Here is a 12,697-nt window from a genome sequence, read left to right on the forward strand (position 1 = left end):
TACCATCTGATTCAGCAATTCCATTTCTATCCAACAGAACTGAAAGCAGGCTCTTGAGGAGATATTTGTATACCCACAGCACCATAATTTAGAATACCCAGGAAGTAGAAGCAATCCAAATGTCAAGTCATACTGGCTGCATAACAATATATCTAACACTACTGAAGAGTGTGGCTAAAATGGCTAAGAGGTGAAGTTTCATGTTATGTGTATTTTACAATTACAAATTAATGTTTTAAAAGACCAACAGTATCACAGTAAGAACAAATTTAAGAGTAGAAAGTAGCTTCTCATCCTCCCATGTAATAATCTGTTTAGCTTGTGTCTAGAATTAGTTCTTATTCCAGTGTTTTTCAAACTGCATGTCATAATCCATTAGGGGATCACAATCCTTTTTAAAAGAAAGAAAGGGAATAGAATAGAAACAGCAGATACTGCAGGAAATAGTAAGTAGCATTTCATGAAAGTTTTTCTTTCATTTATATATGAGTGTGTGTGTATATATGTACACACACAGCATGAAGTTAAATGCCTTTCTTACTAAGGATTAGTCCCACTATATAACATAAGGACTGATTCCCAAGGACAATAAATGCTAACAATTGGACCACATTCTAGAATATTTAGACCTTTCTGATCTCACTAATTGAGTTTTATGCTTACTGAGAACCAGTAATATATGTTTCCAAATATATTTATGCAAGTTGTGCTTATCATGTAATTATATAATTTAATTACTCATTATATAAGTCAAAGAAATAAGAGTATAAAAGGAGTTATTTATAGGGGCACCTGGGTGGCTCAGTCAGTTAAGCAACCGACTGATTTCAGCTCACGTCATGCATGATCTCAGGGTCATGAGACTGAGCTCCGTGTTCAATTCCGCCCTCAGAGTGGAGTCTACTTGAGATTCTCTCTCCTCCCTCCTTCTGCCTCAAAGTCTGTTCCTGCTCTTTCTAAAATAAATAAAATAAAATCTCTTTTTGTTTTTAAAGAAGATATTTATATGAAAACTCAAGTCATTTTAAAGGCAAGCTCCATTAAAAAGGTATAAGGAAGATACTATGAAAGATTTGGAAGAATTATAAGAACCTAGGTTTCTGCACTCAAGCTGTTTTTACAAACATCTCCAAATTCATGTACCATCTAAAAAGAAATGGAGGGATGCCTGGGTGGCTCAGTTGGTTAAGCCGCTGCCTTCGGCTCAGGTCATGATCCCAGTGTCCTGGGATCAAGTCCCACATCGGGCTCCTTGCTCAGCGGGGAGCCTGCTTCTCCCTCTGCCTCTGCTGCCACTCTGCCTGCCTGTTCTCTCTCTCTCTCTGGCAAATAAATAAATAAAATCTTTAAAAAAAAAAAAAAGATCTTTAAAAAAAATAAAAAAATAAAAAGAAATGGAAAACAGAAATCACAGAAGATAATTTTTGTGATGTATGTAAGAAAGATTCATGTTCAAAGAAAAGATTTTACAAGTCAACATATTAGCACATAAATACATATAAGTCAACAGATAAGCACATAAATACATATAAATGTTGATCTATAGGGGTTTTGTGGTTATTTAAATAAAATGTGTATAATATTTTTAATGATTTTTTTTAAGATTTATTTATTTATTTAAGAGAGAGTGCATGCGAGGTGGGTGAGGGGCAGAGGGAGAGCGAATGCTCAGGCAGACTCCACACAGTGCAGAGCCCAACATGGGGCTCGAAATCAAGAGTGGCTGCTTAACTGAGTGAGCCACCCAGACATCCTGATTCTTTAATTAGATGACCAACTCTACTAGTCCCAATTACAATGGTTAAGAGAAGATGGAGTCTAGTGATTAACTAGTAGCAAAGTAGCTAAGGCCTCAGGATGAGTTAGGCCATCACGGTTAATGCCCTGATCTCAGATGCAGACATAGCAGCTGTAAGATCAACCTTAAAGATTTTAAAAGCCAATCATCCAGACAGGGTAAAAAATAAGCTTCAATTATAAAATCAAACCAGAATTTTTAAATGTTGACAAATATCTGAAGGTAGTTTTAAGTCTAATGATAGGACTTCCAATTAGACATGAACACTATCCAAAAACTTTTAGAAATCCAAACATACATCTAGGACAGCCCATTTATTATTCATATGAAGCCTGCAATCATTTTTATGAGTTCTTTATGGATTCATGAGTTCCCATAGAGATATTCAGAATCAAGTTGTTCATCTACTTGTGCTCAAAAGCTAGTGTGCTTCAGCATCACATATTATAGGTAATAAGACTTAATAAAAGAATTCTTGAGATAGCTATTCATTAGAAATCACCAAATGAGGGACACCTGGGTGGTACAGTGGGTTAAGCCTCTGCCTTCGGCTTGGATCATGATCTCAGGGTCCTAGGATCAAGCCCCACATTGGGCTCTCTGCTTGGCAGGGAGCCTGCTTCCCCCTGTCCCTCTGCCTGCCTCTCTGCCTACTTGTGATCTCTCTTTGTGTGTCAAATAAATAAAATCTTAAAAAAAAAAAAATCACCAAATGAATTCCTTGCCTAAGTGCCTACAGGATACAGAGTTATTCTGGCTTTAACATTATTACTAATGAGTTAGATGGAAAAAATCTGAACAGGTTGTCTAAACCAACAACTTGGTACTCTAAAGGAGAAATACAAAATACACAGGCAGAAGGCTATCTAGCTTCTAAAAAGCAATTTTAAAAGTTGCAGAAGAAAATTTTACTGAATAAGATATTTTGAAATTATGGGGCACCTGAATGGCTCAGTAGGTTAAGCATCCAACTCTTGATTTTGGCTAAGGTCATGATCTCAGGGTCATGGGACTGAGCCCCACGTTGCAGTCTATGCTCAGCACGGAGTCTGCTTATCCCTCTCCCTCGGCTCCTCCCCGCCCTTGCACTTGCTCTCTTTCTCTCAAGTAAATAAATAGTATCTTTAATAAATAAATAAATACATACATACATACATAAAAAGAGTTCAAGTTTTAACATAATTTTTTGTTAGCTATTGCTTTTGTTAGGGTCCTAGCTAAGAGAGGAAGAATACTATACTGCATGGTTAAAAAAAAAAAAAAGTCAACTTTAAAAGTGCTTTTCTTAATAAGTTAAAACAAGATGGAAATTTAGACCAATGTTATACATAGAAGTTATCAATTACTTCCATTAGAGTTAAATCTTACTCCAAAAAGTAGTAAGAAAGGAGTCTATGTTAGTACTTTGAAATTCTGTATTATGAAATGACAGATAAAGGCATATTTTCCCCTTCCTACCCTTGGTAATGATATGAAAACAAAAAATATAGGCTCTTCTCCATGGAAAAGAAGGTAGATATTTAAGATACTTTATTTTTAATGAATAAAAAGTATTAAAAATAATATGACCAGATCAAAAACTAGTTCTTGGGGTACCTGGGTGGCTCAGTCAATTAACATTTGCCTTCTGCTCAGGTCATGACCCCAGGGTCCTCAGATTGAGCCCTACACTGGGATCTCTGTTCCTCCGGGAGCCTTCTTCTACCTCTGCCTCTGCCCTCCCCTTTGCTCATGCTTAGTTTCTCTCTCTCAAATAAATAAAATCTTGAAAAAAAAAACAAAAAAAAAACCTTTGTTCTTAAGTCTCATAAATGCAAGTACTTTTGGCTCAGGAAGGCTTCACCTTACCTTTAATAATTCAAAATAGTGCCAACAATGATAAACAGGCACCAGCATAAGGCGTGGAAGGACATAACGAACTGCCTCTTTAAAACCATCAGCAATGGACTGCAAAGCAAAAAGATACAACTGTATATCTCTGGTATCAAGAATATATAACAGCAATGCCTAACAGAAATGCCTTATAAAAATACAAGATACAGACTTAACCAAAACTATAACAGAAAGCATGTTCTACATGGAAATTAAAGTGCTATAAAATGAAGGGTTTTTTCCTCTAAGTTATTAGATAGATACATACATTTCTTCATCTCTTAATACAGCAAAAATAACTTTCACAGCAGTCCTATACAACTTTTCTTCAAAAGCTTTTGCTTCCCCATACCCTGAAAAAATTTTGAAAGCTATGCACTCTCTCGTATATTTGAAATGTTTTAAGTTTAAGTGGTTATGAAGGATGTATTTTTTGGGATATTGTATATCATAGATGTGACTTAAATATGTTTCACAAATGATTAAATAAACTTCAGATTTAGCTTATTTATTTTATGAAAAATACTTGTCATATATCTACATTGACAAAGCCAATCTTCACTGTCAAAATAAAGAGCTAGATCAGATAATTTCTGCACAAAGTCTAACTTCATTCTTACGGTCAAACATACATTCTGTTAATGTCACAGTTCGAAGTACAGGAAGCATCTGGAAGAATCTCTAACTGCTTCTAACACCGTATCCCCAGTATGAGAACTTCACAAGCCTCCCCTCTCCTTTATTCTAATGTCCAATGAATGATGACGTACTTTTAAATATAATTAATATTAACTCTTGTAAATGATCTCACTTCTTAATTCCTAGATATGGCAAGATATAGTTTGATATGACATGACATTTTAGCTACTACAAGTTTTTATTTTTAACACAATTACCCTATCTCCTGCTTTTAAAAATCCTTTTGCTTTGTACTCAATGAACTCTCCTACAAGAGCAAAAGGTTTTTGTTCCCCCTGGCTGGAACCCTGCAGGTTTTTATACCTTGGATCAACACATAATGGGAAATTCAATATGGCAAGGCATAATGCCTTAAGAGAAGTTGAAAAAGAGAATACAAAAACACAAACAAGGTAGCAGCCAGGCTATAAACGGATTCCCTTATGACTGTCTGTGCCCTTATATCACCTGAAAAATCTTAGTGTACAGCTAGGGGTAGGTATACCCCAGTTCTGAAAACTAATTATCTGTAAATAAATGATTTTCTAAAATTTGAGGGATTTAAAAGTTATTCATGTTGATTTTAAATGTCATCAGGTTGACTTATTTAAACGGTTATTTCTCCTCATCAGATAAATAGAGACAACAGCAATATATGTGGAAAGAATCTCATATGTTACTTCTTAAAAGTATCCTCACAGGCAAACACTCCCATAATTCTCATAAATTGTTAACTGAAGTTAAATTATAATTTGTTCAAGAGACCTATTACAATTATATGCTTAGTCAACTTATTCTCCTAAAGATTAATTTCTTTCATCATATAATGAAAGATAGTGATGTGACTCACCCGATTTATTTTTATATATTTTATATATAATGCTTTACCTGGAACCAAGATGAAACTTTAAAATTAAGTCTATATGATCAGCTATTTTGTTAATTGGCACTGAAATGGCTACTAAAGTGAATCCTAAAGTGCTAATGCAATGTGTACTTATAGTGAAGAACTATAAATAAAACAAGTTAATGAGTATTTTAATATACACCAAATGTGCTTAGTGTACTCCTACTTGATTTTCACAAAAACCGTAACAGATATACATTATCATCATGTCAAAATTAGCAAACTAAGTCTCAGAGGTTAAGTAACTTGCTCAGGATACCACAATTATTGATTGGCCCAAAGGCAGAAGTTCTGACTCCTAAGCTAATATTCTTAGAGTGCACTACATATTTCTGAAGAAGTTTTTTGTTTTTATGTTTTTTTTTAATGAAGCATTACCTTCTTCACCTTACCCTGAATAGATCTTTGTAAAGTTAATACAGTACAAGTGAGTTTGGCATGAAAAGGGATTTTATTTAAGTCTTTAAATTTCACTGTATATCTGGAGCCACAATTAAATAATTGAGTCCAAAAACATTCAAATCCCACAGTAAGAATTCCTAATAAAATAGGAATGAAACAAATGTTGTGAGTACTTATAATGATTATGCAAAGATCTTACAGGTATACTGTCCCATTTAACTAACACTTACTTTATGGTTTATATGAATATATAGGATTTAGCTTAAGAAAATTATTTCTTCATTGAAGTAAGTTTTGAAAATTAGGTTAATTTTATTCCAAGTTGACAAGTTATTGAATACAGTAGAAGACAATAATGGGAATTTACAGTAAAGAAGGCAGGGAGAAGATTTTAAGTTCAGTTTTGAACACGTTATATTTGAAATACTTGTGGGATATCCAAGTGAGTTAGTTCAAAGGGAACCTGGTTATATGAAAGTGTATACACACACACACACACACAGTGCTCATAAGAGTGTTACGGCTTGAAAATACAAATAGGAAGTCACCAGCATACAGGCAGCAGCTAAAACAGAATGTACAGATAAAGTCACTCAAAGAGTGCAGCAGGGCAGAAAAGGGGGGGCTGATAAGTGAAGCTGAAAAACATCGGCAATTATGGAGACTAAGAAGAAATTAAAGAAGATCAAAATTAGGAGGAAGTATCATGGGAGCCAAAAGGACAAGGAGGGAACAAACAAATAGTACAGGTATAAATAGGAAATCAAAATATCCACTGGAAATCAAAATATCCAAACAATGGCAATTAAGCTCATTTTCAAGGGCAGCTTTTAGTGTTCTATCCTGATCAGAATACAGATGGTAACAGTTTGATAATGAAGGGTAAAAAGTAATATGAAGATAATTGGCTAAAAACGAAAAAAATGAAAGGGGCAACAGCTAGAGCGAGGAAAGTTTTGTTTGTTTATTTATTTGCTGGTTTTAGGACAATAAAGACCATATTTACATGCTAAGGGAAGAGAGCTAGTCTACATGCAGAATGTTTCTACAGCAGTAAAAAGTCAAGGATCTATGCCAGTGTAACTAACCTTTGCTAGCTGTTGAAAGGGTAAAAATGTAATTCTGTCTCTCCACTTCCTTTCATTTTATCTAACTGCATTACTGAATCAATTAACTTGTATAGTCCCCATTAATATCTCCTTTAAGTTACAGGCCTGGTAGAGAAGTCAGTATGGGTATTACATGAGGATATTCTCCAGTCTTTATGATTTCTGTTCCTGCTCCTGTAGGGAATAAGATCCTGAAAGAGCTCTGCATATTAATTTCTATATCCCAGATCTAGAATGTGCCAGATTCTTGTAGTCAATCAGTATGTGTAATAATATTCTGTAGAAGATTTCTACATTTAGGACAGACTGAAAGAACTTGAAACAAAAAAACAGAAGACAATCTAAAACAAGCTTACAATGAATAGATTTTGAAGGACTGGTGAATTAGTTCTTTATGTGCTTTATGAAAGGATTCCAGAACTTACAAATGTTGAAGAATAAGATGGTGAGTTATTTCTTTGGTTGCTTTATAAAAACAAACAAACAAAAAAACAAAAACACAAAACAAACATTCAATTTAAGTTTACCTGAAAGTGTAGAGCCACTGCAGGTCTGGCCATCAACTTACTGAAATGTTCATTAAATTTTGGAGAAAGAATGTCCTGTGATAATGTTTCATAAGGATCAAATGCTTGCTCCTTTTTAAAAAAGAAGAATGTGTTAGGTTTAAAAGAACATCTTTTCTACTAATATGGCAGGTTATCTAATAGTAAATTTTTATTCAAGTTCTCAAGTAGGTTTCAAAACTTTCTGGGGACAAACAATAACTAGGAAATTTTCTAAAATGTATGTAATGATCTTGAATGATACACGATCTTAAAACCGGTCACTGAATTTGCGGCCATAAGTTATCAAACTATTAAAATGCTTATCCACATTTACTTCCAGTAAATGGAGAGTATTTATTAGTAAAACAAGGTTGGGATTTGAAATTTCAGTTAGGCTTACCTAGGTTAAAGTGAGTTTACACCTAAGACACTCTCCAAGGAAGCAAAACCTGGTACTACTATTTTATCCACTCTACACTTTTCAACATTAGAAAAAGAAAGCAAAGACTAACATATAGTAAAATAACAAGACAGAAATTGTCCATATTTGTAAATGTTTGTATTTCAATAAGTTTCTATTACTTGACAATAATCAATATTCCCAGTGTTTAGTTATAACTAAGAGACTTGTTTCATTTTTGTATTTTAAAAATACTGTATGTTTTTCAGAAAATAACAAGTATTGGCCAGGATGAGAGAAACTGAAATCCTCATCTACCGGCAGTGGAAATATAAAATGGTGTAGCTCCTGTGGAAAACAGTTTGGCAGTTCCTCAAAAAGCTAATCAAAGAATTACCCCATGACCCAGCAATTCTACTACTGAACATATAATCCAAGAGAATTCAAAACAGAGACTCAAACAGATATTTGTATGCCAATGTTCACTACAGCATTATTCACGACAGCCAGAAGATGGAAACACCATGTGTCCATCATCAAATAAATGGATAAACAAAACGTGATATAGACATACAATGGAGTATTACTCAGCCATAGGAAGGCATGGAATTCTGATACATGCTGTGATGGATGAACCCTGAGAACATGTTAAGTGAAATAAGCAGACACAAAAGAATATTGCTAGGATTCCACTTATATCAAGTATCTATTTTCATACAGACAGGAAGGAGATTGGAAGTTACCAGAGGTTAGATCAGGAGGGAGGGAAGAATAGGGAGTTACTGCTTAATGAGTACAGAGTTTCTGTTTGGGGTGATAAATAGGTTTTAGAAAAAGACAGCAGTTGTATGGTTGTATAATATTGTGAATTTAATCAATGCCACTGAATTATATACTTAAAAATGGTTAAAATGGCAAATCTTATATAAAGTATATTTTAGCACAGTAACAAAATAAAAATTAAAAAATATACTGTTTTTGAACCATGATATCTTTATTTATTTTTTTTTTTAAAGATTTTATTTATTTATTTGACAGACAGAGATCACAAGGAGGCAGAGAGGCAGGCGGAGAGAGAGGGGGAAGCAGGCTCTCCACTGAGCAGAGAGCCCGATGTGGGGCTCGATCCCAGGACCCTGAGATCATGACCCAAGCCGAAGGCAGAGGCTTAACCCACTGAGCCACCCAGGCGCCCCATGAACCATGATATCTTTAAAAGAATAGCAACCAACCTGGCTACAGATTAATATGCTAAGATATCACAATATAAAAACTTGCTAATAAAAATTAAGGCTGAATATTTTGCTTAGGTATCCGTAAGCGAATACTTCTCTACTATCAGTTTAATTGTCTCTAAAATGATATAATAAAAGTGATCTATACTTTCAAGAAAATATAGGCAAAGATTGTAACATTAGAAAATCTTCTACATGAAAACTAAAGAAAGCACTTTTATTGTTGTTGTTGCCATTTTCCAACAGCAATAAAAATGGCTGATGAATATACAAAGATATTCAACATTAGTTTTAAAAAATAAAAGCTTCCCCCCCCCTCATTAGACTAGCAAAAATGAACAGAATAACAACTAGAGTTGTGGGGGAAAGAGCAGTATCTATTAGAGCTTATTTGGAAGTAAATTTGGTAAAATGTTTTGAAGTTCTAAAAATATCCTCTTTTTAATACTACAATTCCACTTCTAGCAATACATCCTAAAATAATTATTAGACTATGAAGACAGTATAAATATATTTGTTGTAATATTGTTTACAATAACAAAAAATGGAAACAACCTAAATATTCATTTATTAATAGTAAGGAGTTAAAATATGTTATGGTGTCTCCATATAACATGGTACTGATTCAGACTTAAAAAACAGTGTGAGGGGGTGGGTGAAATAGGTGAAGGGAATTAGAGGTACAAACCTCTATTGAGTAAATCACAGGGATGAAAAGTACAGCATAGGTAATATAGTCAACAACACTGATAATGTTGTATGGTGACAGAAGATAACTATACATTTGGCAATGAACACTGTGTAAAGTACAGAACTGTTGAATTTCTATGTTACACACCTGAAACTAATGTAACATTGTATGTCAACTAAACTTCAACTGATATAATAAAAAAAAAACAAACGTGTGGAAGTCTTTTTATTAACATGGAAAATGGAAAATGTTCATGATATATTAAGAATAGGAGATGGGTGCCCGGGTGGCTCAGCAGGTTAAGCCTCCTGCCTTTGGCTTAGGTCATGGTCTCAAGGGTCCTGGGATCAAGCCCCAAGTCAGGCTTTCTGCTCAGAGGGGAGCTTGCTTCCCCCTCTCTCTCTGCCTGTCTCTCTGCCTACTAGTGATCTCTCTCTCTGTCAAATAAATAAATAAAATCTTTAGGGGAAAAAAAAAAAAAACAGGAAAAAATAGTAACAGTCTGTTTTTGTAAATACACGGGTTTGAATCTATATATAGAAAAATATTTTTAAGGATTAAATAATATATGTTGTATGGGGTGCCTGGGTGGCTCAGTGGGTTAAAGCCTCTGCCTTTGGCTCAGGTCATGATCTTGGGGTCCTGGGATCAAGCCCCACATCGGGCTCTCTGTTCAGTGGGGAGTCTGCTTCCCCCCCTCTCTCTCTGCCTGCCTCTCTGCCTGCTTGTGATCTCTCTCTCTGTGTCAGATAAATAAATAAAATCTTTAAAAATAATAATATATGTTGTAAAGATAAGTTATCTCTGGGTGTTGCAAAATTGAGTGACTTTCATCTTATACTTGCCTCTATTTTTCTGAATATTTTTACAATGAGCTATATTATTTTTATAATCATCACTTAAAAGACAAAATGATTTTCACCTTGGGAAAAAATTAAAATATAAACCTCCTTTTCAAGTTTTGGAAATTAAGACCAAAATCTACAAAAGTTAAACAGCTACGGTCAAAAGAATCTATTTTCTTTCACCTTAGGTGCGTGTGCCATTAAAAAAAGTCCTAAATGTTACTACCCAACCAACTTTCACTATAAATATTATCATAAATATACTATAATACACTATAAAATAAATGTCACTAAAAATATAGACAATATAATTTCAATTTGCTACTGGTTCAATCTTAAGTATTGTTTTATAGCAGTCAGGAACATCCTCTAATTTTCACAGAGAATATCTTATTAAATTTTTTAATACACTATCTAGAACTCCAATGAGAATTACAAAATAGTTTGGTAAACTTACTTCTGCCAAATCTTCAAAACAGCTTCCAGCTAACGGATGAGGACTGCTTTCATCAGTCATTTCAACTGTGTCTTCAATCAAACCTAAAAGTTTCACAGTTAATTCATGTATATCTGAAATGTTACTGAAAATCCTGTCAATATCCTGAAAAAAAGAGAAGTTAAGACATGTGAGGTTGAAATAGTTTAACAATTACTAAATATAAGTAATGTAAGCGTTAAGGGTGCATTTTCATCCAACTGCATACTAATATATTCCATGGCATATATTCTATAACAAAGCATAAGTCCATCATGAATATAAAAGCAAAATTTAAAAAACCTTCTGGATTACACACAGTAAATTTACTGGGAAATACAGATTGCAGATAGTTTTGTTCAACAATTCTAGAATCTCCTATAGTGAATAAATCTAAGCAACTCTTTATATAGAGAATCCTGGCATTTGAGTATTTTAAAATTGGCTAAAAGGATAAAAACCTTGATCAAGGTCTTACAGAGCTAGTTAACAAAAGCTGGGTTCAAAATGAAGACATGACTCCTAATCCAAATACAATTGAGTTTCATAATTTGTGACCTGTCTCCTAAATTTGGGGACAAATTAAGACTTAATTCAAACTTCCATGTGTGAATTACATCTGAATTAAGAAAAGTTAAGTCTTCTGGACACAGACCAATATGACTAATTATGCAGATTATGGTCAACTATCATCACTCTTCTATCTTGTAATGGAAACATTACATGCTATGGAACGTGACAGACCTGAGCATGGATCTTGGCCCCACACCTGTTAGATAAATGACTCTGGAGTAGGTCACTTACTGTGTTTCAGGCACTATTATAAGTACTTGGCATGTAATCTCCTAACAGCCTTATTACATAGGCACTATGATCATCCTCATTTTTACAAATGAGGAAACCAGCTCAGAGCAGTTAAGTAATTTGCTCAAGGTCACACAGCTGATCTATTACATTCATTCATAAGGTTCCTAGTAGCATTAAATGAGATGATTTCTACAAACTGCTCTTGGCATATATTAGGTTCTCCATAACTGTGAGCGTCTTGAAGACAAAGGGGTAGGGCCTAAAAGAGTAAATTAAGATTAGTTTTAAGTCACTCATTGCTTTATCAAATATTTGCTGAGTACTATGCTCTGATCTCAGATGGTCTTTACCTCAAAAGTTTACAGTATTTTGAGACTAAAAAATACAGTAGAAAAAAATACAGTAAATATAGTGACTCCATATTTAAATGCTAACAAAAGCTAAAAAAGATACAATATAAAGAGAAAAAAGGAATTCCCTCTTTCTCTTAACCCTTCAGTATCATGACAGAAATTTTCTGCCAAATCAGCACTATCAATGAGAAGAGATCCCATAAAAATTAATTCATGAGGAATGAAAACTAATGGGGCAAAGAAGATAAAATAAGCTACCAGTATCTGCTAGGTATTTATTTTTAGAACCAGATATACTGTGGTATAAAAGAACTCGAACTCAAGATCAACCTCTGTAACTAACCTACCAAGTCAGAATCATTTTGTGTCAGTTTCCTCATCTCAGTGAGGGAGAGATATTAATACCTGTCTTATCCATCTCAGAGGAGTGTTATAAGGGTCACATAAAACAGACAGTACTTTGAAAATGACAAAATGCAATTACTTAAAGCAGTGTGTCCAGTGGGAGCTGCTACGAAACATTAAACTAAACATTAAGTACCAAAAAAAAAAAAAAAAAAAAAAAAAAAAAAAAAAA

The 12,697-nt window shown here is 34.0% G+C and overlaps 1 protein-coding gene across 3 annotated transcripts in view; it reads right to left on the minus strand.

Annotated features, from left to right (window-relative positions):
* LOC111160889 (SOS Ras/Rho guanine nucleotide exchange factor 2) overlaps positions 1 to 12,697 on the minus strand; it is a 79,001-nt gene that overhangs the window by 39,989 nt on the left and 26,315 nt on the right. For 2 of the 3 annotated variants that reach the window (XM_022524291.1, XM_022524288.1), the window contains exons 6-8: positions 10,943 to 11,086; positions 7,294 to 7,404; positions 3,647 to 3,745 (exon numbers count right to left, since the gene is read on the minus strand). In XM_022524291.1, coding sequence (XP_022379999.1) covers positions 3,647 to 3,745; positions 7,294 to 7,404; positions 10,943 to 11,086 — 354 coding nt within the window. The remainder of the gene's footprint in view (positions 1 to 3,646; positions 3,746 to 7,293; positions 7,405 to 10,942; positions 11,087 to 12,697) is intronic. The other variant, XM_022524295.1, reaches the window with a different exon arrangement.

This window comes from Enhydra lutris, unplaced genomic scaffold (genome assembly GCF_002288905.1).
Source record: "Enhydra lutris kenyoni isolate GAN:26980312 unplaced genomic scaffold, ASM228890v2 scaffoldscaffold4, whole genome shotgun sequence".
NCBI classification, from domain to species: domain Eukaryota; kingdom Metazoa; phylum Chordata; class Mammalia; order Carnivora; family Mustelidae; genus Enhydra; species Enhydra lutris.